Genomic DNA, 26,690 nt, shown 5'->3' on the forward strand with positions numbered 1-26,690 from the left:
TTGTGACATGACATTGTATTTTATTCTCTCAATTGTAACATACATAATTGTCTGAAATTTTATCGATCAACCTCAGTTTAATCATTCATGTAAAACGAACGTATTCATTTTAATTTAACATAGCACAAGATAAATAGATTGATGCAGCTATATGTTCACGTTTTCAATCAGTGCTGACAGCCCTTCTCAAGGTGCTTAAAATCTATCAATAATATACTTTGTAATGTCACCAGCATACAGTCTTACATACAACTAGTTTTTAAACATTGCACACAATAACTACAGTGTTTTTGTATAGGACTCATCCACTGTGAGGAATTTATCACAAGAGTTAACCAGTAGCCGTAGTCTTTAAACAATTATAGGATACACTCCCCCAGTCAGGAAATTAAGTGACAATATGATGATACGATATTTATAACCACTAAAGGAGATGGAGAATTTTTATCCATGCAATAAGAAAGAAAATATCAAAAGTTTATTTTCTAAAATAAATTAAAGCTCTTTGCACTATTTTAATATACTAGAGTAAAAATCTATAAAAAAACTAAAATAAGAGAAATACTGAAAATATTAAGTAGGGCAGGAAGCATCTGTGCAGACTGGAAAAGTTAACATTTTATCCCGACAACCTTTTACCAGAACTGGAGAAATTGGAAATGCAAGCTTGTTTTCAAATTGCAGCTAATGACAATTCTGTGACTCACAGTTACATTACTGCTAGCTTCTTGTTTCTTTACTTGACCCATACCACCTCCTTTTGTCTTGCACAATGATGCTTTAAGGCATTTAACTTTTCCTACCATCCTCCCTCTCAAAACGCTTAGCTTTTTTCTCTACACTCAAGTTTCTGCCTATGTACTTGCTTAGAATCTGTTTTTTTTTTAAAAAGTTCTGGGTCTGAGGACAAAAAGATAATTCAGTCTGGAAGATTTTTGTTCACTGTTGCTGCCTGACCTGTTGACTGTGGCCAGCATTACACTTTTATTTCAGATTTCCAGCATCTGCACTATTTTGCATTTGTCCTAAACAAGTTAATATGGATTTAATCCAAACCGAATCTGTATATTGGCAACTATTTTCACAACTAAAATGCCTGACAAAAAAAAAATCATCACTGTGGGCTCAGACTAAAAATACATCCTGTCAAACACCAATGTCAACAAGGTGGCTACAGTCATACAGATAATCACAAACTATCTGAGGAGAACAGTCAGCAATCTGATTAAAAGTAACAACAAAACTGCTTATTCCTGCATTTGGACAGACTGAAAAGGCCTTGGATTGGTCAAAGGATGGTGGCAAAGGACATCTCAGATCCTTGATAAAATAGCCAACCCACTGTAGCATAAATCCACCATGACTCACTAAGAGTACAGTTGCAATCAGATCTTCAACCTTATCTGAAATGCTATTATTTATATCATAGCTGCTGGAGTCCACACTGTTGAGATCTTTGAGGGAACTGTGCATGTCTCCAGAATATTCAGCCATGGTTTCAATATGATCTGGTACAGTGTTAGCTTTTTTTGAATGTTGCACAACATGGTTACATAAATAATTGAAGAATTCCTTTGCCCGAACCTGAACCTGCAAAACAAACAAAACATCATTCAATATATAGGGAGAAACATTTCCGACTATTGGTCATCACCTGCGAAAGAAAAACTCACCATTACTGCTTTGGTAAATCCAAAAATTGAGGCTATGTCTGTTAACAATTGCAGCAGTGAGGCAATAATCAAAATATACTTTGGTGGTAAGGAACAGCCAGGGAACCAAAGACCGGTGAGCCTGACATCAGTGGTGGACAAGTTCTTCGAGGGGATTCTGAGACACAGGATTTACACATATGTGGAAAGACTAGAACTATTTGGGATTGTCAACATGGCTTTGTGCATGGGAAATTGTCTCTCACGAACTTGATTGAGTTTTTGAAGAAATGGTGAAGAGGACTGATGAAGGTAGAGTGGTGGACATTGTCTACAGGACTTCAGTAAGGTGTTCCACAAGCTTCTGTGTGGTACACTGATTAACAAGATGAGATCACATGGAATACACTGAGAACTAGCCATTTGGATACAGAACTGGCTTGCAAGTAGGAGACAGAGGATGCTGGTTGAGGGATGCTTTTCAGATTGGAGGCCTGTGACCAGCAATGTACCACAAGGATCGGTGCTGGATCCATGGCTCTTTGTCATTTATATACAATGATTTGGATTTGCGTATAGGAGGTATAGTGACTAAGTTTGGAAATGACACCAACATTGGGGGATGTAGCAGGCAGCAAAGGTTACCTCGGAATACAATGGGACCATGCGCAGAAATGCAACTAGATGGATTATTGTTATCCGGTTGGCATGGATGGGTTGGACCAAACACAAAAACACACACACACACACTTTTCGGTTATTTATTTCAAGAGCATATCAGGCATAACTATATTGATAGACTGCTATCAAATTAAATTTGAACTACACACATCTGTGAACATATATTCAACTCAGTAGCTTGGGTTACTGGTTAGTAGAATTGGGATTATTTTCATATCAGTTTGAAAAACAGAATGCTAGCATATTTAAAGGTAGGAAATCCTATGTAATGTAACATTGATTTCCAATTATTGAGCCCTGCAAAAACGTAACATGCAAATGTTGTAATAGGAATAGAGAACCCTCTGATTTGAGGTAGCAGTTTTAAAGAGCGGCTATTGAAATTCAACACTCATTTAATCCTACTCACTATGACCTATAAAATCAGAATAAGAAGCCTTGCCCATTGTGCTCATTGCTCATTCATACAATCCACTCTGACCAGGGCTGGAATATATTGACATCATCCATAATTTTTCAGCCACTTTTGCAAAATGGGTTTATAAAAAAATAATTTTGCTACATGAGAAAGACCATGCAATCCAATAGCTTTAAATTTTCTCACAAGCACAGCATAAGGTGCTAGGTTTGAAGTCATATGAAAATCAACAAACGTAATACCAGTAAGGCTCCCACTGGAGATTTTGTTCATTTGCAATCTCATATGAAAAGCCAAAACCTCTTTCATTTCTTATGAAACTGAAATTCAGACTGAGGCGTACATCTAGAACTTAAATTGTATAATAATGTTAGTGACCACAGGATTTCTCAAAGTTTTTGCAACATTGAAATGTAATTACTGCCATAAACCATAGAGAAACAAAACAATTTGCACACTGCTGTTCATGGAATATTGCAATGAGATATGACCAGAAAATCTATTTTTCTGATGTAAGTTAAGGGAACGTATATCAGCTAGGAAATTGAGAAGTCATTGTTCCTCTTAACAACTGCCATAGAATTTTTTTTACATTTACACAAGAAGACGGTTAAAGTTTCAATGAATGGGTAATGGGTAAAATAATTTTGAATAAATTTTAGGTGCAAAGCCTACTTGAATTTGATCAAAATTCTAATCTGAATCTGTGGAGATTAGGGATCCGTCACATCCGTCCATCATTCAATGACTTACTTCGTCCACAGTCTCTGCTCCTGGAGGAGTAAAAGCAGGGCATCTCTGCCCTGCAGCTTTTGCCAATGTTTTTAATTCACTTAGTGGTTTTCCTTCAACAATTCCATATTTCTAGGAACAAGAATAAAATTAAAGTTGCAAATATGTTGCTGTAATGTAAAATTGAAAAACTTATAATGCACTATTCTATTAACAATTGAATGTTGCACTTTATTTTGAAGAAATAGGACATCTAAATTAATTACTTCTTTTCACACGTTCACTTTTGTAAGTACGTAGCCTCATTTTTTTCCAATCAGGTCTTTCCCATTATTAATTAATTTGTCCACAGTAATGTGTGAACTACTACATACACTAATATCCTAAAATCACATCCTCCCAACTGAGCAGCAAAGCACTGTGGGAGAGTACCACCTTTAAATCCAGTGTAGGAACTAATGACAATTGCAGAACCAGCAAGAGGCAGGGAAATATTGAAAAGTGGCATTGCAGAACAAAATCACATTAGGTAAGTATACTGGTAAGCTATTCAAGTTGTATTATACTTACCATAAATGAATACTAAATCAATTAATACATATTAAAAGTGAATTCAGCCAAATTTTTGCCCACTCACTTAACCTGTATATATTTCTATGTCGACATTGTGTCATCCTCATCACTTGCCTTTCATCATTTGTGTCATCTTTCCACTAGTTACAGCTTGCCATCATCAAAATAACTCCCTTATCCCAACTCTCTATTAGATAGCCAATCTCTATCCATGCTAGTGTACTAGTCTCAACACTATGCACTCTCATCTTATTCAGCACCACTCAAACTACCTTATCAGACTCCTTTTAGAAATTTGGTATTAAGAATCTAGAAATCAGTGCCAGAGTGTGGTCCAGGCAGATTCAGTATGTCCCTCAAAAAAACTAACTTTGATGGGTGACTGGTGGCACAGTGAGACTCACTAAGTTGGTCTTGTGGTGAGCCAGTTAAGACAAAAACAGCTCCTTCTCTGCTGTTAACATGCCATGATTCTAATAGCTCTCCAGTGCTTCACTTTCAACCTCCTCAATCTTCAGGCTGTACTGACGATATACACCTATACTGGAACCAACTCTACTTAATTACTTCCCAAGTGTATTAAGCTTTGCACATCATATTTTAAAAAGGACAGAATCTATGACTTTAAAATAGGGACTGAACAATGTCTATAGGTCCTGTGTCAATGGCCTCCCATACCCTAACATTGCTCTCACTTTACTCAAACATCATACTCAGTTACTTTTTTGTGCAATACCATGGAGATTAAATGGCAATCAATAAACAAAAGTACACTACCCATAAGCTTCAAGTTCCTGAGCGTTCATAGAAAAACCCAGTCTTACCACAGAAAATCTGCATAAACTCATTGCAATTCTATACAAGCTGTTGTCTGTATGACCAAAAAAACTTTGCTATATATAGTTAACAAATAATTTAGTCAGCAAATTAAAGTCAAGTGTTTAAATTACTATTCTGTGGCCTATTGTCAATGGTATAGAGGCAGTTGTGCCAATCACAAACAAAACCAGTAAAAGAAATACTCATGGACTCATGATCAAAAACTGAATTCATAGAAATATATTCAATAGATACCTCATCAGGGTTTCTCAAAAGTTACTTATCTGTTGTACAATGTTAGGAATGCCAATTGCATTTTGTTTAAAATAAATTTACAAAGTGCAATGTACAATACACTGTCAGAAACAAAGTTGAGCAGATTTTCACCTGGTTAAGTGTAAACTTAAATGGCTACTACATTTTGATTTTCTCACTATTTGTTCAACATGAAAATCACACATTACTGTTGAAAAACTTCGAAGAGCTTTTAAGCTTCTGTATATTTTACTAGAATGCAGCAGACTGCATAACATTATGAATCATTTGAAAACTGCCTTTTAATTGCACTGCAATATAATAATGTAACTACAAAGTAAAAGACTTCTTCCAATTTGAAATTAGTTTCAGGCTTTGCGTTTTTTTTACTTGCAGCAAAAAGAGTGTGCTCTTTGTTAAGCGTATTAATATCAGCAAATATAAACTCAGTTTAAAATGGATCAAACAACAGATGTTTATTTATTGAAAACTGCATTTCACAGCTCAGAAATATTGTAGATAAATCAATATTAGAAAAATAACACACTGAAGCCTGAAATGTTTGAATATTTTAATTACTTAATGTGAAAGATTAATGTGATTTCATTACATAAAATATCACCTAAACAGAAAATACCCTTCAAAGTCTTCCGAACTGCCCTACTTCATCCCATCAAGGGTTAAGAACAACCAATTTAAATTCATTTTATAAACTTTGATGTAGAAAAACATCCCAAGACATTTCAGAGTATAGTAAAAGACTCATTTTAACAATGAACCATGGAAGAGGAGGAGGTCAAATAACCAAAAGCTTGGTTAAAGAACTAGGTTTTAAAAGAATATCAAAAGAGAAGAACCAAGGGCGCTGCTGAGACGGAATCTGGGAGTTGTTATCACAATCACTGCGACCGAGGAGGGGAACACAGAACTGATGTCAGTGAGCTGTGCGAGGGCATCCAAACAAGGCATTCAACCGAGGCAATGCTGAGAAGGATTTTAGAAGGAGTTGTCTCAGTCATTACCCAGGAGCAAATAAAAGACAAGGCAAGGCCATTTGAGGAGGGAAACTTTATTGTGGAAGTGCTCCTGGAGGTTTAAGTGCAGGTTTAAGTGAATACAGGGCTTCGGTAAGGAGGTCAAGGAGCAACAAGGTAAGGCAGTCAGAGGAGGAGCAAACTACTGCAGCTGCGGAAGACATGACGATAATGGAGAAGTAGAAGAAAGCTCAATTATGAAATCACAGGCAGCAGGTGAGTGAGTGACTTGTAAGTCATTTCTCTCCTCTCTTATTTTCTCTTGTTAACTGTTGTTGACTTGAGAGTTATGTTATGACAGGAGATACCAGACCAGAGTCATGTTCTTCCTGTGAGATGGGAATAGTCCCTGAATTCCCACAAGTCCCTGACTCCTTCACATGCTGACCAGCTACACCTCCTGACTATCCAGTTGACAGCTCTGGAGTTGCATTTGAAATCACTTTGCAGCATCCAAGAGGCTAAGGGATTCGTGGTTAGCACATTCAGCAAGTTGGCCACACCACAAATTAAAATTACTGAGGAAGATAGGGAATGGGTGACCAACAGACAGAGAAAGAATAGGAAGACAGTGATGGCGAACAGCCAGCTTTCATGGTGCATATACACCAAGAGTATAGGTAAAAAATGGGATGAGGTCAAGCTGAATTTAGGGAGTTAGGATTCTAGAAAGACAATAAATGTCAAAACAAAAGAGCCTAAAGACTCTATTTCAATGTGAGGAACATTTGTAATAAGGTGGATGAATTACCTGTGCAAACAGTCATTAATGGATATGATGTAATTGCGATCACACAGACCTGGCTCCAGGGTGACCAAGGATGGGAATTCAATGGGTGATTCAATTTTTAGGAAAGACAGACAGAAAGTAAAGGGAGGTGGATAAGGCGGACATTAGACTGGACGATGTAGAATCAGTATGGATGGAGCTGCAGTTAGTGCGAGTTGTGTACAGACCACCAAACAGTAGTTGTGAGTTGGGGAGTATATCAAACAGAGTTGCATGCAGTAAAGATTACAGCAGTTATTATGGGTGACTTCAATCTACATACTGACTAGACGAACTGAACTGGTAGCAATGCAATGGAGGATGATTTCCTGGAATGTTTGAGGGCTGGTTTCCTTAACAAATATGTTGAGGAACCAACTAGCGAGCAAGGGTATTGGATAATGAGAGGATTAATTAGCAACATTGTGGTGTGAGATCCTTTAAGGAAGAGTGACCATAATAGAGTCAGAGTCATAGAGTTATAGAGATATACAGCTTGGAAACGGACTCTTTGGTCCAACTTGTCCACGCTGAGCAGATTTTAGATTAGATTAGATTCTCAACCAGTCCACACCAACCCTCTGAAGAGTAACCCACCCACTCTCATTTCCCTCTGACTAATGCACCTAACACTATGGGCAGTTTAATATGGCCAATTCACCTGACCTGTACATCTTTGGAGTGTGGGAGGAAACCAGAGCAGCCGGAGAAAAGCCACGCAGACACGAGGAGAATGTGCAAACTCCTACACAGTCAGTCGCCCAAGGCTGGAATCAAATCTGGGACCCTGGCGCTGTGAGGCAGCAGTGCTAACCACTGTGCCACCCTTTGTCCTACATTAATCTAGCCCCATTTGTCAGCACTTGGCCCATATCCCTCTAAAGCCTTCCTATTCATATACCCATCCAGTTGCCTTTTAAATGTTGTCATTGTACTAGCCTCCATCACTTCCTCTGGCAGCTCATTCCATACACGCACCACCCTGTGAAAAATGTTGGCCCTTAGGTCCTTTTTAAATTTTTCCCCTCTCACCCGAAACCTATGCCTTCTAGTTCTGGACTTTCCCCAACCTAGGGAAAAGACTTTGTCTACTTACACTATCCGTGCCTCATGATTTTATAAACCTTGATAAAGGTAACCCCTCAGCCTCCAATGCTCCAGGGAAAATACCCCAGCCTGTTCAACCTCTCCGCATAACTCAAACCCTCCAACCCTGGCAACAGCTTTGTAAATCTTTTCTGAACTGTTTCAAGTTTCAGAACACCCTTCCTATAGGAGGGAGACCAGAATTGCATGCAATATTTCAAAAGTGGCCTAACCAATATTCTATACATGAAGTCCCAACTCCTGTACTCAATGCTCTGACCAATACAGGAGAGCACACAAAATGCTTTCTTCACTATCCTATCTACCTGTGACTCCACTTTCAAAAGAACTATGAACCTGCACTCCAAGGTTCTTTGTTCAGTAACATTCCCAGAATCTTACCATTATGTGTATACATCCTGCTAAGATTTGCCTTTCCAAAATGCAACACCTCACATTTATCTAAATTAAACTTCATCTGCCACTCCTTGGTCCACTGGCCCATCTGATCAAGTTCCCGTTGTAACCTTCTTCACTGTCCACTATGCCTCCAATTCTGGTGTCATCTGTAAAGTTACTAACTATACCTCCTATATTCACGGCCCAATCATTTATAAAAACAATGAAAAGCAGTGAACCCAGCACCAATCCTTGTGGCATTCCACTAATCACAGGCCTCCAGTCTGAAAAGCAACCCTCCACCACCACTCAGTCTTCTACCTTCGAGCCAGTTCTGTATCCAAATGGCTAGTTCTCCCTGTATTCCATGTGATCTAATCTTGCTAACCAGTCTACCATGAGGAACCTTGTCAAACACATTACCAAATTCCATATAGATCATGTCCAGCGCTCTGCCTTCATCAATCCTCTTTGTTACTTCTTCAAAAAAATTCAATCAAATTAAAGAGACATGGTTTCCCACACACAAAGTCATGCTGCCTATCCCTAATCAGTCCATGCCTTTCCAAAATGCATCTAAGTCCTGTCCCTCAGAATGCCCTCCACCAACTTGCCCAACAGCAATGTCAGGTTCGCCGATCTATAGTTCCCTGGCTTTTCCTTACTACCTTTCTTAAATAGTGGCACCACGTTAGCCAACCTCTATCGATGACAGAAATATCTCAGCAAGGAGCCCAGCCATCATTTCCCTAGCTTCCCATGGAGCTCTATGGTACACTTAATCAGGTCATGTGGATTTATCCACTTTTATGCATTTTAAGATGTCTAGCATCTCTTCCTCTGCAATGTGCCACCATCTACTTTCCCACGTTCTATACCTTCCACATCCTTCTCCACAGTAAGCACTTGTATAGTATCTCCATCTGCGGAGGTTCCACACATGTTGCCTTGCTGATCTTTGGCCCTTCTCTCCCTAGTTACCCTTAACTTATCTATATAATCCCTTGGGATTCTTCTTAACCCTATTTGCCAAAGCTATCTTATGTTCCCTTTTTGCCCTCCTGATTTTCCTCCTATTGCATTTATACTGCAAGGATTCACTCTATCTCTGCTGCTTATACTTGGCATATGCTTCCTTTTCTCCCCTTGATCAAAACCTCAATTTCTCTAGTCATCCAGCATTCCCTACAGCTACCAGTCTTGCCTTTCACCCTGACAGGAACATACTGTCTCTGGACTCTTGTTATCCCATTTATGGTAGAATTCTTCAAGATGGAGAGTAACACCATTAAATCAGAAACTAGGTTACTGAACTTAAAGAAAGCGGACTTTGATAGTATGAGGCATGCATTAGCTAGGATAAACTGGCCAAGCATACTTAAGGGGTTGAGGGGGCAATGGCAGACATTTAAAAGAACACATGGATGAACTTCAAAACTGTACACCCCTGTCTGATGTAAGAAATAAACAGGGAAGATGACTTGACTATGACTAACAAGGGCAATCAAGAACAGTGTTAAAGCTAAAGGAGGCGGCATATGAAATTACCAGAAAAAGCAGCAAACACGAGGACTGGGAAAATTTTAACATTCAGAGGAAGACAAAGTGTTTAGTTTGGAAAGTGAACTAGCAGAAAGCATAAAAACTGATTGCAAAAACATCTATATATATGTGAAGAGAAAAAAAAACTGGCGATGACAAATGTAGGTCCCCTACAGCCAGAATCAGGTAAATTCTTACTGGACAACAAAGAGACAGTAGACCAGTTGCACAAATACTTTTGATATGTCTTCACTATGGAGGACAAAAATAATCTTCTTCAGGAAATACTAGGGAACAGAGGCTCAAGCATGAAGGAGGAACTGAGGAAATCCTTATTAGCCAGAAAATGATATTGGAGAAATTGATGAGATTAAAACCAGATAAGTCCCCAGGGCCTGATGTTCTGCATCCCAGAGTACTTAAGGAAGTGGTTCTAGAAATAGTGGATGCGTTGATGATCATTTTCTAGCGCTCTGTAAATGCTGGAACAGTTCCAGTGGACTGGAGGGTAGATAATCTAACTCTAATGTAGTATATGTAGTATAATGTGGATAAATGGGAGGTTATCTACTTTAGTCACAAAAAACAAGAAGGCAGATTATGATCTGAATGGCAGTTTAGAAAAAGGTGAGGTGCAGTGAGACCTGGGTGTCATGTGGAACAGTGAGACCTGGGTGTCATGTGGAACAGTCACTGAAGGTTGGCATCCACGTGCACCACGCAATGAGGAAACCTAATGGCATGCTGGCCTTCATAGCTAGAGAGTTCGAGTATCTGAGTAAGGATGTCTTGCTGCAGTTATACTTGGCCTTGGTGAGGCCACACCTTGAGTAGTGTGTATCGTTTTGGTCTCCTAGTCTGAAAAAGTATATTCTTACCATTGACGGAGTCCAGCGAAGGTTCACCAGACCGATACATGGCATGGCAGGACTGACATATGAGGAAAGATTGGGTTGACTGGGCTTGTATCCACTGGAATTTAGAAGAATGAGGACAAAACTCAGAAACATAAAATCCAATGAGACTAGACAGGCGAGATGTGGGAAGTCTGTTCCCAATGTCAGGATGGCCAGAAAAAGGTGTCACAATTTGAGAATAGGAGTAAGCCATTCAGGACTGAGATGACGAAGCATTTCTTCATCTCAAAGTTGTGAACTTTGGCACAGGAAGCTGTTGGCACCAGTTCATTAAATATATTCAAGAGGAAGCTGGGCTTTGCAGCTAAAGGACTCAAGGGGAAAGGAGAGAAAGTGGGAATGGGATACTGAGAATGCATGATCAGCATGATCATATTGAATGGTGCTGCAGGCTCAAAGGGCCAAATGGTCCACTCCTGCACCTATTTGCCATGTTTCTAATATAAATGTGGAAAGGTTTAGAGGGAGAATTCAGAGTTTAGGACTTAAATAACTAAAGACATGATAACTAAAGATATGACAACCAAGAGGGATGCAATGAAAATTATGAATGTACCATGCCAGAACTAACCTAATGCAGTATTTTGGCTGATTGAAAGGTGGAGGAAGTTAACGCAGATAGTGAGGGGCAGGTTTGTGGAGGAATTTGAATACAAAGATGAGAATTCTAAATTTGAGGTGTTGCTCAACTGGGAGGGGATAAGAAGTGATTGAGATGTAAACTGCAGAGCTTCAATTGAGCCATAGTTTAGAGGGTAGAGGATGAGAGGAACAATCCATAAACCATTAAAATAGTTGAGTTTAAATGGTAATAAAAAGCACAGATGAGAATTCCAGAAGCAGAGATAGACTTGGTTTATAACAATGAATGGTTATAACCTTCTAACTTTAAAACTAGCCTGTTCAATAACTACATTCTAACTCAGATTTCATTAATTAATAAGAAATGTAGAACAGTGACTTTTGTTCAAATTAAAATTTGAACGAGGGTTTGGGAGAGGGGTGGAGAAGTGGCGTTAAAGAACTAAAGTCACAAGACCGACAGCTTCTGACAAATTTTGCTAAATTCCAAAATAGCCCAACTTACAATCGGATAATTTAAAGATTACAAGATAGGATCAAAGACAGAGAGCTTTCCAGACCAACCAATGTCAAACTTGAAAAATGCATCTCCTCTCCCTTTGCAGCAATTACCTGTTTAAATGTAATTGTCTGATTGCAACAACTCTGCTAGCCAACAGTTGTTATTCTGTGATAGGAATCGATGTCTATTTTTAATTTGCTGTCCTAATTAGGTCAATCACACTCATGAAGTTCACATACATTCCATTTTTTACTTTAGATACAAATATCTGTCTATCTGAACTTCGTTTTTCACTGATTAACTTAAATTAAACTTTGCTGATCCTTGTAAAGTGTTGGCTATGTTCTCAGAGTCCATAGGCCCCATCATCACAACTTAGGTGTCTTGATCGAGTTCATTTAAATTGCACTTTGATATCCCAGAACCAAAAGGGTGCAGCACCTTATTAAATACTTTCTAATGATACCTACCACTCTATAAGGGTTCCTTCTGCTACCTTCCCTCTTACTCAGTTACAAATTGAAACCCCAAATCTATCAACATACATGGAATGGAGACTTTCCTAAAGGCATTTGCTTTTAAAATTCAATATAATTTCCTTATGTTCTCAATAACCTGAGGTGTTAAAGAGCCTCAAAGTACTTATGCTGCAGCTATACAAAATTTTAGTTCGACATCACTTGTCATGAGCAGATTAGGAAGGATATACTCACCTTGGAGGAGTACAACCTAGGTTTGTAAGAATGATACCTAGACTTCAGGAGAAAAGTTATGAGGAGAGTTGTTGCAATCAGACAATTAAATTTAAACAGCTAATTGCCGCAAAGGGAAAGGTGATGACAAATTAGGCCTGTTTTCTCTAGAATTTAGAACAGTAAAGAATCAAGGTCTTTAAAGTATGATGCGGAGGAGCTGGTGTTGGAGTGGGGTGAACATTGTCAGAAGTCAAACGACATCAGGATGTAGTCCAACAGGTTTGTTTGGAATTGGAAGCTTTTGGGGCACCGCTCTTTTGTTGGGTAGGTGGAAGGAAGCACATGGTCACGGGCATGGAGATTAGGGGATGGTGAAGGTGGTGTGGGTGATCAGGGGTGTCAGAAGGTCTGAGTGGAGTGTCAGCAACTGAAAAGTGAAGGACACACATCTCCTTCAAGGACGGAACCTCAGTACCTCACTCTACTGCAAGCCCACAGATAACCTCACAATGCTGCACTTCTCTAGATTCTACCCTGAACATGTGTACACAGGATCTACTCACAGAGGAGGAATGTAACAGACACTGAAAGACATCCTCATAAGAATGGAATACACTGTTCAACTCATTGATTTCCAGTTCCAATGTGCCACAGCGAAAAACTGCAACCTCCTCAGAAGACAGGTACAGGATATGATTGATCCAGTACCCTTTGTCATCCAGCACTTCCCTGTAGTGGAGAAACGACACCACGTTCCTCTCAGCATTCATCATGTCATCGGTGATAATGAACATCTCACTAAGGTCATCCCATGCCTCCACTTCTTGCCTTCAAGCACCCACCAAACCTTAAAAACACCATCGTTTGCAGCAAATTACCCAGCCTCCAGGACAACATCGACCACAACAACACAACCCTGCCACAGCAACTTCTGCAAGACATCTTATAAAGGATAGACAAATTATGCTGCGGCGTTATAAAACTGCAGGTGGACCACACTTGGAATACTGCATACAGTTCTGGTCGCCACACTACCAGAAGCATGTGGATGCTTTGGAGAGAGTGCAGAAAAGTTCACCAGTATGTTGCCTGGTATGGAGAATTTTAGTTATGAAGAAAGGTTGAATAGACTGGGTTTGTTTCCACTGGAACACGTATGTTGAGGGGCAACCCAATAGAAATTTAAGAGATTGTGAATGGCATGGATAGATGGAAAGTATGAAGCTTTTTCCCATGGTGGAGGGATCAATTACAGGTTCAAGGTGCAAGAAGGGAAGTTTAAAAGCAATGTGTGAGGTAAGTTTTTCCCACAAAGGGTGGTGAGTGATTGGAATGCATTGCTAGAGGTGGTAATGGAAGCAGACAATAGCAGCATTCAAAATGAATAGGAAGGGAAGAGAGAGATAAGGACCCTGTAAGTGAAGACAGTTTTAGTGTGGAAGGGAAAAATGTGTTAGTGCAAACCTGGAGGGTCGAAGAGCCTCTCCCTGTGTTGTATTGTTCTTTGTAGTTTATACTTTGAAAAGTTAAACACAGCTGAGTCACATAAATAACTTTAAATACAGTCCAGCCAATTACCATTAGATTTCTCCATCTCTCTCCCACTCTGGTCTTGGCCTCACATTCCATTCCAAATAGACTCATCACAACCTCGAGCAGCGTATTTTTTGGATTGGGCATTTTACATCCAGATTTCAATAACTTCAAGTTATAAGAAATGCTGCAATTCTTTTCAACATTTGGTTATATTAATTACAGCTATCCTTTAGTTTTTGTTGCATTATTAAACTCTTTCAACTTGCATTAAGCCTTTGTAATTTAATAAATCCTGCCTTCAACTCAACATAATTCTTTCCTTCTGTTCTTTCCTCTATCTCTTTACCCAACACATATAAACTGTTAAATCTTCAATTTCTTCCAGTTGTGATATTCATCAATCTGAAATATTAACTCTCTCTGTATATACCAATACTACCTGGCCTGGCAGGAATTTCCTGCAGTTTTATTTCATAAGTTGATTCACGACTCACATAATAGCTAACTAAATATCATAGCTATTGAATAGATTCCTCACCTTGATGTATGACATGCCAAGGAATAATATCAAGTTACAGGGAAGGGAATTGCAATAGTAAACAGAAAAAGCAAGGTCATAAGAGTTTCAGTAGGTGGACTGTGTCCTGCTGCAAAGCAGGTTTTAACTTTTGTTTTTGAGTGTCTCAGGGCTATTTCACTTTGTGGTGTCTTTACCTGCCAGCTACATAAATACATTTAGCTTAAGCAGGACCATAACTCAATAGATTGCATACTTTGTGAAACTGAAATAATCTCATGTTTTTGAGATCACTTGTCAACATATTTAAACTTATTGTTAATGATAGACAGTAATATTTTATATGTATTTATGTTTAATACTTACTCTTTCTCGAAGCTTTGGATCACAAATTATTTCAAGTTTATGCCCCCAAATGTTTTCTGACACAATAGCAGATGCAGTCTGAAACATACGGGATCAAGTTTACAAACAATAAAAAATACAGTGGATTATTAGCATGTAAAACCAACTTGTAGATGTATCAACATCAACAATGTAATCTAAGGGTATTCAAAATAGTTTGTTTGTTTGTATATACAGTAAAACTATTGCTTTGCCAGAAATAAAAATACAACTAATACCTTTTTGATGGCACGCTCAGTTTTCCAAAAACTGGTGATGAACATCAGGAGCTGTTCTTATCTAGTATTTACTTTGTGTTACTATTGGCAATGAATGGCTTCTGAACCATATGCTTTCGAACTTGTACACAAGCATTAACGGCACTTTATTCACTCCCAGGATTTTGGACTTGACAAAACCAGAATTCATTGTTTGCATCTAAACTGCCCACAAGATGTGGGTTCTCTGCTACCTTCTCCAATTCTGAAACCCTACAATACAGCTATTTTCCCAACTTCAGAATGAAATTTGGCCTTTAAAAAGTGTTATGAAGAAGTGGGTGTATCTTTAAGAGAGTTAAAAGCAGAACTACCAGACACAGCACCAAGGGTTCTCAATAAGGCAACCATGTGTGTAACACTGGGTTGAACAATTCGAGTAGTTCATTGCCTGGAGATAAAAACAAATTTGAATTTGGCCAATCAGTTTAAGTTATACCCCAATAAAAATATCCATTTCCAATCAAGTTTGAATTGAGTATCTTGACAATCTTAAAAGCCAATGACACAATCCGATGCTCTGGGGTATAAGACCAGGGGGAAATTGAACAGTTGAGAGGAGAACTGACAAGCCCAGCACATAAACAGGCTGCCTGAAAAATAGCTGCCTGAAAAAGGCACCTTTTCGATCAGTAAATTGTGATGCAGAAATTTCTAACAAGGAGAAAAGACGACACAGGAAGGTACGAAGACAAGAACCTAGAGCTACCTGGTTTTGAGATAAGAAATGTTGTTTCATAAATCTTAATTGGGAATTTTATCGGATTAACATTATAGAAGGGAAGGTAAAAGATAGGCTAGAGAATAGTGTTATACTTTAAGAAATAAAGATGTTAATTTTTACTTCAAGTAGTGCTTGGCCACTCGATTTTTACAGATTACTGCATGGGATAAATCTTTTCTGTGTTGCTGGTTTTAAATTAAGCAGGAGGGTTTACCCAATGTCGTAACAGAAATCACTATTTGGAACAGTTGAGTAGTTTATATGAATTTCAGCAAGTGTGGTGCAGTTGATGTAGTTTATATGGATTTCAGCAAAACCTTTGACAAGTACGCTAATAAAGACAAAAGAACATAAGATTCGGGGTATCTTAGCAAGATGGATCCAAAATTAGCTTAGTGATAGGAGACAAAGGGTGGCGGTAGAAGCCACTTGTGTGACTGGAGACTGGTATCCAGAGATGTATCAAAGGGATCACTGCTGGGTCTCCTATGATAGATATACATATAAACGATACAGATAAGAATGTGCTTTGGGGTGATGTGTGTAGGATAATTAAGTCTGAGGATGACATGAAGATTTATTAACAGTGAGGAAGATGATTTTAGATTATAGGAAGATGTGGATAGGTTAGTCAGGTGGGCAGTGGCAAACAGAATTGAACCCGGAAATACATGAGGCTTGTACTTTGGAAGGAGTATCTAGACAAGAGAGTACTCAATGAATAGAAGGACACTAAGAAACTCGGAGGAAGAGGGATCGTAGGGTGCTGAAGACAACAAACAGGTTAATAGGGTGGTTAAGAAGGCATACAGGATGCTTGCCTTTTAAAAGGCATAGATTATAGGAAGAGGGAGGTTATGTTGGAGCTGTACAAACCTTTGGTTCGAGCTGGAGCATTGTATATAGTTCTGATCACCATGCTATAGGAAGCATATGATTGCACTGAAGGAGATGCAGAGGAGATTCATCAGGAATTTGTGTGGGATTTTAACTGATGAGGAGACTTTAAAAAAAACAACCTGCATCAAATCAAAGAGAAGAAAAAGGCAGAGGAAGAACCTGAATTGAGGTAGAAGATTATGAGGGGGCATGGACAAAGTGGATAAGTAGCTGCTCTTCTCTTTAGATGAAGAATCAATATCGAGGGGCATAATTTTAGGGTGAAGGTCAGGAAGTTTATTGGGAATTTGAGGAAATTTTGTTCACCCAGAGGGTGATGGAAACCTGGAACGTATTACCTGGAGGCAGGAAACCTCAATCTTTAAAAAGTATGAGGATGAGCACGTGAAATGCCATATCATTCAAGGACAGGGGGCCAAGTGCCAAAAAGTGGGATTAGCATAGATAGGTCAGCACAGACTCGATGGGCTCAAAGGCTTCTTCTGTGCTGATGACGGTTTTTCTTGTTCTCAAGTTCTGAAAAAAGGTTCCACATCCATTTCCAGATGCTGAAGGAACTCTGCTTTTACAGTAGTTGCAGTTTTAACATTTCAAAGTTCAATAACTTATGGAATTAGCCAATTTCCTAACAGATTGCACTTTAATCTAATTTATAATACAGTAATGGCTGTAAAATTAATGACTTCTTGAAACAGAATCAGCACTGAAGAGAAAGAAAGTAAAACACACCTGTTTAGCACGCTGTAAGTCACTTGAAAACACGTGAGAGAATTTGATTTTGCTGAGAGCCTTGCCTGCTGCCTTAGCCTGCTTGGAGCCAAACTCTGACAACGGTTCATCCACACCCTGGCCTAATAAGGAACAGAAAGATGTTAGAGTAACTTTTTTAACATATATTGTATACTAAAGATATACATCTGTAAAAATGTTTAAATTTTAAAAATATGAAAGGGTCTGCTGATGCCTGCATGGATTGGCACTCATTTACAACAAGTTTTGCTTTCTTGTGAGACAAGATGACTTAGCATTCTTCTCTAAAATATAACACTCAAATTGATGTGCACACTACAGTTTTAAAGTTTTCTATATTTCTAACTTGACAATCTCTCTTACAAATACCATGACAATAGCTTGTGTCAGAAACAGTAATTTACGCTGTACAATATTTAAAAGCAAATCATACAATTGCAGACAATGGCTTAATCCATCATCTGCAATAGCAGAAGTAGATCACTCAGCCTAATCAAGTCTGTTCTGCCAGTTAACGAGATCATGGTTGACCTGATAATCCTCAACTCTACTTTCCTGCCTTTTTCCTATTGGATTCCCTTACTGGTTAAAAATCTGTCTGCCTCTGCCCTGAATAAGTTTACTGACTCAGCCTTGACAGCCCTATCCAGTAAATAATTCCACAGATCCACTACCCTCAGAGAAGTTCCTCCTCAGCTTAGTCTTAAGTGTGCAAGCCCTCATTCAAGATTGTCCTTTGGTCTTGGACTCCCCCACCAGGGGAAACAATTTCTTAGCATCCACATGTTGAATGCCTAAGTATCATATGTTTCAATAAACACTCACTCTTCTAAATTCCAATGACTACAAGCCTACTCAACCTCTCCTCAGTCCCTCCCTACTGCTATCAGCCTAGTGAACCTTCTCTGAACTGCTTCCAATGTCAGTATATCTCACCTCAGATAAAAGAAAAAGAATGTTCACAATAATCTGACTAGTGCTGAAAAATGTGTTGCTGGAAAAGCGCAGCAGGTCAGGCAGCATCCAAGGAGCAGGAGAATCGACGTTTCCGGCATAAGCCCTTCTTCAGGAATGAGGGAGTTGCGCCAAGCAGGCCAAGATAAAAAGGTAGGGAGGAGGGGTGTTGGGAATGTGATAGGTGGAAGGAGGTTAAGGTGAGGGTGATAGGCCAGAGAGGGGGGTGGGAGCAGAGAGGTCGAGAAGAAGATTGCAGGTCAAGAAGGCATGCTGAGTCAGAGGGTTGGGACTGAGATAAAGTGGGGGGTGGGGGTGGGGAAATGAGGAAGCTGGAGAAATCTGCATTCATCCCTTGTGGTTGGAGAGTTCCTAGGCAGAAGATGAGGCGCTCTTCCTCCTTGGCGGAGTGGGAGGAGGAGTTAAAGTGTTCAGCCACTTCCTGAAGGGCTGATGCCCGAAACGTCAATTCTCCTGCTCCTTGGATGCTGCCCGACCTGCTGCGCTTTTCCAGCAACACTTTTTTCAGCTCTGATCTCCAGCATCTGCAGTCCTCACTTTCTCCTAATAATCTGACTAGTGCCTTGTATAACTCCAGCAAAATCTCCCTATTTTCATACTTCATCCCTTTGAAACAAAGGTCAACATTTTCCTCCCTATTACTTGCTGAACTCAAGTGCTAACTTTTCAGTAATTCTTCATGAGGAATCCCAAATCCTTCCGGTCTGCAGTATCTCAATTTAAAATAACATTCAGCTCCTTTAATCTTCCTGCCAAAGTGCATAATCTCACTTTCCTACATTATATTCCATCAGCCAAGTTGTGGCTCACTCACTGACCTTATCTATTAACCTCTGCTGACTTTGTCATCCTCACTTCTTGCCTTCTCAGTACTTGTGTCATCTATAAAATTGTCTATCGTCCAAGAATGACATCCGACATTGTAAATAACTGGCCCCAGCACCAATTCCTCTGGCACTCCACTAGTTACAGGTTGCCATACTGAAAACATACCCCACCAAAACCAACACCATCTTCTATTGGTTAGCTAATCCTACAAGATCCGAAGAAATACGAATAGGAGGAGGTCATTCAGCCCCTCGAGCCTGCTCAGTCATTCAATAGGACCATAGCTTCTGACACTTCTCACATCCAATTTCCTGTCTTTTCCCTACAAGTCTGGATTCCCCTACTGATCAAGAATTTGTCTCAGCCTTAAATATACACAAGAAGTCTGCCCCACAGCTTTGTGGAAGGAGGTTAACAAAGACTGTCAACAGTCCTCCTTACCTCAGTCTTAAACTTGCATCCACTTATTCTGAAACTTGCATCCACTTATTCTGAAACTATGACCTCTGGTCTTAGATTCTCCCACCAGGGGCAACATCCTCTCAGCATTCATCCTGTCAAACCCCTTAAGAAGCTGATAAATCTCAATGAGAGCACATTTCATTCTTCTAAACTCTAATGAGTAGAGTCCAAACTTGTTTAGCCTTTTGTCATAAGACAATCCGTACATACCAGGCATAATCCTAGTGAACCTTCACTGAACTCCAATGAAATTATATATTTTCTTAAATAAGGGGACCAAAACTGCACACAGTACTCAGATGTGGTCTCACCAGCATCATGTACAGGTGCAGTAAGACTTTCCTACTCATACCCTGACAACCCCTGAAACAAGGACCAGACTTCCATTGGCTTTCCTGGTTACCTGCAGCACTTGTGTACCAGCTTCCTGTGTTTTGATGCACCAGTACCCCTAAGCCTCTGTGTTGGAACTTTCCTGTAGGTTTTCTCCATCTAAATAACATTTTGTTCTTTTACAAAATTAACAACTTCACATTTTCCCACATTATACTCCATTTGCCAACTTTTTGCCCACTTTCTTGACCTATTAATATCCCTCTGAACGGTTTGTATCCCTGGCCACATATTTTGTGTTGTCTGCAAATTTGGCAAAGGTACATTAACCTTATTCCTCTAAGTTATTAACATCTATTGTAAACAGTTGTGGTCGCAGCACTGATCTCTGTGGAACCTCATCGGTCACAGATCATCAATCTGAAAGAGAGCCCTTATACCCACTTATTTCCTACCCACTAATCAATTCTCTATCCACAAAATTATATTACCTCCAACATCTTGGGCTCTTATCTTATGACCTTTTGGGAGGTACCTTGTCAAGTGACTTCTGGAAGTCCAAATATAACACAACCATTGGTTCCTCTCCTATCCACCCGAGTTCAGACTTGCTCAAGAAATTCAACAAATTATTCAGACCTGATTTGCCTTATAGTAACACTGCAAAATTACAAGCTGAATTTTCCCTAACACAGAAGTAAGTGATTCAGATCACTATCCCTCAGTAAAGTCAACTTTTCATCTTGGTCCTCGACATCCTCTTTTCCTCAGTTCAACATACACCTTACTAGAAGCCTTTTTGTGTTGCATCCAGGATGCATTCTCTTTGAGACTCTCTATCTCAGGGTGGTGGGAGGAGGTATGGTCATTGAATATTTTTAAGGCAAAGATAGATAGATTCTTGTTAGGCAAGTGAATCAAAACATTATGTAGAGTTCAGAACATCAGCTGATCAACTGTGATCTTATCGAATGGCAGAGCAGGCCTGAAGGGCCAAAAAGCCTACATCTGCTCCTAATTTGTATATACTCTAGACCCCACAGTCAAAACCTGAACTTGTCTTCAGTCCATAGACTGTCAGTTTGTTTTATTGCTAGTGCTTCTACCTCTTGCTCAAACTTTCATCAAGATTTGATCTCCCTATGTAGCTGGATACATTTGAAGCTTGGTTGTATCACCAAACATGCCATTTTTTAGCAGAGATGTTCAACTAAGAACTGCCTACGGTGTGTCAGAAATGTTAAAGATCTTGGACGTTATCCAAGTACAAAGATGTTTCCCACTGTTCTTGCCAGTAATACATTAATTACTATTTCAGCTTATTATTGTTGGGAGATATTGTTGATGCACATTAGTTACTTGGTAGTTCCACCTAACAATTATTGCATTAAAAAGATTATTCATTAAAGCACTTCCACATTCTTCATTGAAAGTAAAAGGATATTCCACACATCAATCATGCTTGCTCATCTACATTCCTCTGCAATGATCTCTATACTCACTATTGTTTCAAAAACTTAAGTTTGCAGATTCAAGCTCCATTAGAGTTAAAATATAATCTAGTCTGACACTTCAAAAGAGTGAGGATTGCAACACCACAGATATTAAAACAGATCATCTCATGATTTGCTATTTGTGGACTGTTGCTGTACAAAAATGGTAACATGTTTGTCTTTATAACACAAATACAGCACTTTAGGAATGGTTTGAAATGTGAACAATGCAATTTAAATTTTGTTGTTTATTTGTGGTCAATACCTTGAGCCAATATTTCCTTTGCTTTCACCTGAAAATAAAGAAAATGCAAACACTCAAGTTGACAACCCAAGTATGTTGCAGACAACTGGTAGACCCTGAGATCTTCTTCATTTGTTCATATACCACAATATACATTTATCTCTTAAGCTCTACATAAATTCTACATTCAGATTTTTAAGTAGAAACTGAACGGTACAGTGATACAGCAAAGTTACACAGATTGGTTAGTGATGGGTAATTTATACAACATGTTACACAAAGTAACAACACTTAGCTGAGGATACTGGAAGAAAGAAAAGCAAATAAAAGAGACATCAGCTAAGAGGCGTTGACACTTCACAACACCTCTGCACAGATCCTTTGCACAAATCCAAGCGCACATTTTTGGTTACAGGTCATCCTCTGAACAGTTTTGCTTAGCCTGTAGGATTTTTGTTATAGGAGATCGAAGTAGTTGCCGATGTAAAAAAAAAACCAGAATATTGTTTGTCAAAGATAATTAGAACTCAATGTTAGAATTAAAACATTACATTATTTTCAAACACTACTTACCTTGAAGAAGTTTTGCTTTGTTGTATCTTGTTTCACCACTAAAACATAATGTTTTAAAAAGTATAGTGTTAAAGCAGTAAATAGGAAGACAATCCCAGTTTTGTACTTCACAATACAAGGTTCACAAATACCTACAGATCAATTACACACTATTTCTACAAGCAAATTAACAGAATTGCACAACTACAGAGCATGGGGATTGAAGGATCAACTCTGCAGAAAATTTTGTTTTTACTTCGAGTTGCAGGACAGATCAGATGGTATTAAAGATAAGACATCTGAAATAAGCCAGAGGAAAACTACCTGACAGACCCTACAGCAGTGTTCCATGTCACTAACAACTGTACAAATGTAGTAGCAAAATTAAGCCAAGCGCCTTTCAAGTTACTGAATCCATGGTAAAGACTGCCATGATATGTCACAATACTACATGCTACAGGCCAAGGCACAGAATTCAAGAGTGAAGCCAGAAGTTAGCATAGAGAACACTCTGATGTCTTAGAAGAATGCATGCTTAATTATACTGAACTTGCAATAATGAAAATGAGAGTCAATTGAAAGAAATTGGCAGTCTGAAAGGAGGACATCTGTTGTGGTTCTGTTCGCCGAACTGGGAATTTGTGTTGCAGACGTTTCGTCCCGTCTAGAGGACAGTGCTTGGGAGCCCCCTGTGAAGCGCTTGTGATCTTTCCTCCAGCATTTGTAGTGGTTTGAATCTGCCGCTTCTGGTTGTCAGTTCCAGCTGCCAGCTGCAGTGGTCAGTATATTGGGTCCAGGTCGATGTGCTTATTGATTGAATCTGTGGATGAGTGCCATGCCTCTAGGAATTCCCTGGCGGTTCTGTTTGGCTTGTCCTATAATAGTAGTGTTGTCCCAGTCGAATTCATGTTATCGGCATGTGTGGCTACTAAGGATAGCTAGTCGTGTCGTTTCGTGGCTAGTTGGTGTTCATGGATGCGGATCGTTAGCTGTCTTCCTGTTTGTCCTATATAGTGTTTTGTGCAGTCCTTGCATGGGATTTTGTACACTACATTGGTTTTGCTCATGCTGGGTATCGGGTCCTTCGTTCTGGTGAGTTGTTGTCTAAGAGTGGCTGTTGGTTTGTGTGCTGTTATGAGTCCTAGTGGTCGCAGTAGTCTGGCTGTCAGTTCGGAAATGCTCTTGATGTATGGTAGTATGGCTAGTCCTTGGACTAGCTGGAATTGACAACCGGAAGCGGCAGATTCAAATCACTACAAATGCCAGAGGAAAGATCACAGAAGCACTTCACAGGAGGCTCCCAAGCACTGAGGATGTCACCTAGACAGGGAACGAAACATCTGCAACACAAATTCCCAGCTCGGCGAACAGAACCACAACAAGCACCTGAGTTACAAATCTTCTCACAAACTTTGGAGGACATCTGATATACGTTGTCTATTAAGACGATGGTAGATTTTGCCAAATGTTCTAAAGAAAGAGGAGATAGTGGCATAATTATCATTACTAATAAATCAAAGATTCAAGATAATTCTCTACCACACTATTTCAAATAACAAAATGAATCTTTGAAAAAAATCTGGAAGGCAAAGTCTCAGCATTGGGTGGGCATGATTTCCCCATTAATTGTTGCTCTAATAGTCTTTAAGGAAGAAAATCTGCCATCCTTAATTGTCTGGTCTAAATGCGACTCCATATTTAAAGTATGGAGTTCATTCTTAACTGCTTTCTAAGCAAGTCACTCAGTTCAAGAGTAATTAGTAATAGGCAATAAATGCTGACCAGTGACATCCACAACCCAAAGAGCAATTTTACAAATATGAAGGGCTCTCCTTCTAACTTAATAGCAGCAAATCATAAGTACAATACCATGTTGAGGGTGAAAGAAATACCAATCAAAAACAACATACTGTTTGTCACAGTGCAAGGAATTAATGAACAGACCCTTTAGAGTTGGATTCCTTTCACTACATCTGCTCCAGTCACTAACCGTAATTGCTGGCAAGCAACTGGCAGCCATAACTCCAACAAGTAACAGTACCTTTCTTATAAGTTGCAAGAAGCATTAGCACTGCAAGGACAAGTAGAATGAACAGTCATGATAGCCCAACATTTTCAACAGCGTAATTGATGCAGCTTAGCTAAAGAATGTTGAAGTGATTTGACGACACTACTGGCTATTATGCAAGAATGTCTCATCCACATCCTTGAGTTCCCATTGTTCTGCTCATCAGTTGCCTGCATGTTGATGCCTCTATTCATCGTGATATTAGAGAGCATACAGGACATCACCACTCGTTCGGACAATTTTTGTCGTGTGCACCATAAGGCACTCAAAGTCACCCAGGCAACAGAATTATTGCTTCAAAACACTGCTTAGTGAGCATCCAGGTTTTGGCAAAGCCTTAAATGTTTTGTTGCTTCGCCTCATTGGTTGCCATGGTAATTAGTCTCATAAGCCAAGGTCAAAGAGGGGAAGAGAGGGATGGAGGGATAGATAGATAGATAGATTTCCCCAGGAGCCATTCATCCTACTCATTTCCCTGGGACAGATATTGAATGATAGCCTGTCATAGTAATGGCTGGTCTTCGTATATCTGATATTTATTGCAGCACTCAGGTTGATATTACCTATTCAAACTGACACCAACTTCATTTTCTACGCGTGTGGGGAACCAGCTGGCTTACTGAAGCCAGAGAGAGCCCAGGAACATTAGCAGCAATGCTCTGAACAACCAGAAAGCTAATAAAATACCATACCCTGCAACCTGCTCAGTTCCAAATTGAACATTGTGGTAGGACACATACCATTGTGGTAGGACACATACCTGAGGCTTGTCAAATAGGAATGAGAAATTCGAAGCACGTCAGTTTCAAGTGTCTCCAAAAACTGCACACCAAGTGCAACATCCAGATGTGATGGATAAACACACATGCCACATCTGCTTAAAAAGGGGGTTATATCACGCCAGCATCTGCTTATTGCACTGTCCTTTATGCCAGCTTTCAGCAATTTTGTCAGTGAAAAAAATGACTAAAAAATTCAACTCTCATCCACTTTTCTACTTAAATGTTTATCTGGATTTGTTAACATTTCAAATATAGGAATTCACACATGGCTTTTACTAATTCACTACTGAAAGTGAGATAAGCAAATTCAGCAAGAACTTACAAAAATGAATGGGTTTGCCATATATGCACGAGCATAAAGTGAAAAAAAAAAGCTGCTCGTCTATTGGGAAGAGTACCGTAGAGTGGGACTGATTTGATATTTTTTCCACAGAGCAACGACCTACAGCAGCTGCAATATTCAATTATATTGTTGACTAACAATTGACATCCTCCACCTTGAGCTCCACCAAGTTCAGCAGAAAATAACTCACTTATTCACGTCCTCGCGGCTTCAAGAAGAGTACCCAACCTTGACCAGGTCAAATACTGATCTGAAACGAAAATAGGGATTGCTGGAAATGGTCAGAAGATCGGGCAGCATCCGTGGAGAGAGAATGAACTGAAGATTCAGGCCGAGGGCCGATCTTAGTTCTGCTGCGTCCACGTTGTGGATCCTCAGGGGCCGTGAATGAAACTGACCCTGTGCTCCCCTCAGGCTGCACGGTGTTACAGTACAATATCATCCAACAGCGGGGCCTCAAGGTGAAGTCCCTCCCCACAACATTCAAACATCAAAAGTGGCCGGCGGAATGGGAACACCAGCAACTCCAGCTGCGCCGAGACTGACTTACACACCGGCTGCGGTCAGAGAACCACCGAGGGGGCGGTCAAAGGGACCCAATGTAAGGCGGCCTGGTCTCAGCAAACCCGCTCTTCCCACACCCCCAATACTCACTGCCGAACCAAGATGATCCTGAACTTCATGCTGTCAATAACCCAGCAACAGCTTCACCTCGAAATAAAAACCTCTCCGATAGGTTGGTCCGGCCAACTGACATCATCCACATAGCAACCAATCAAAGCACAAGGACTCCCCAGTGACGCGGTGCCATTGTTCCCTGCACGTGACCATTCATAAGCGGGAGAAAGTGAGGGCTGCAGATGCT

General features: G+C 39.7%; 1 protein-coding gene across 1 annotated transcript; it reads right to left on the reverse strand.

Annotated features, from left to right (window-relative positions):
* LOC122561454 (fructose-2,6-bisphosphatase TIGAR) lies at nt 1-26,495 on the reverse strand. The gene is made up of 7 exons (XM_087999547.1): nt 26,480-26,495; nt 22,654-22,691; nt 22,102-22,129; nt 17,725-17,846; nt 15,076-15,153; nt 3,505-3,615; nt 1-1,590 (listed from the first exon to the last, which is right to left on the reverse strand). Coding segments are annotated over exons 1-7 (822 nt in total). The 5' UTR covers nt 26,481-26,495; the 3' UTR covers nt 1-1,146.
* Nucleotides 26,496-26,690: the final 195 nt, after the last annotated feature.

The sequence above is a fragment of the Chiloscyllium plagiosum genome, unplaced genomic scaffold, assembly GCF_037043375.1.
Source record: "Chiloscyllium plagiosum isolate Xiang-an unplaced genomic scaffold, Cpla_swu_hap1 HiC_scaffold_23, whole genome shotgun sequence".
Taxonomy (NCBI): Eukaryota; Metazoa; Chordata; class Chondrichthyes; order Orectolobiformes; family Hemiscylliidae; genus Chiloscyllium; species Chiloscyllium plagiosum.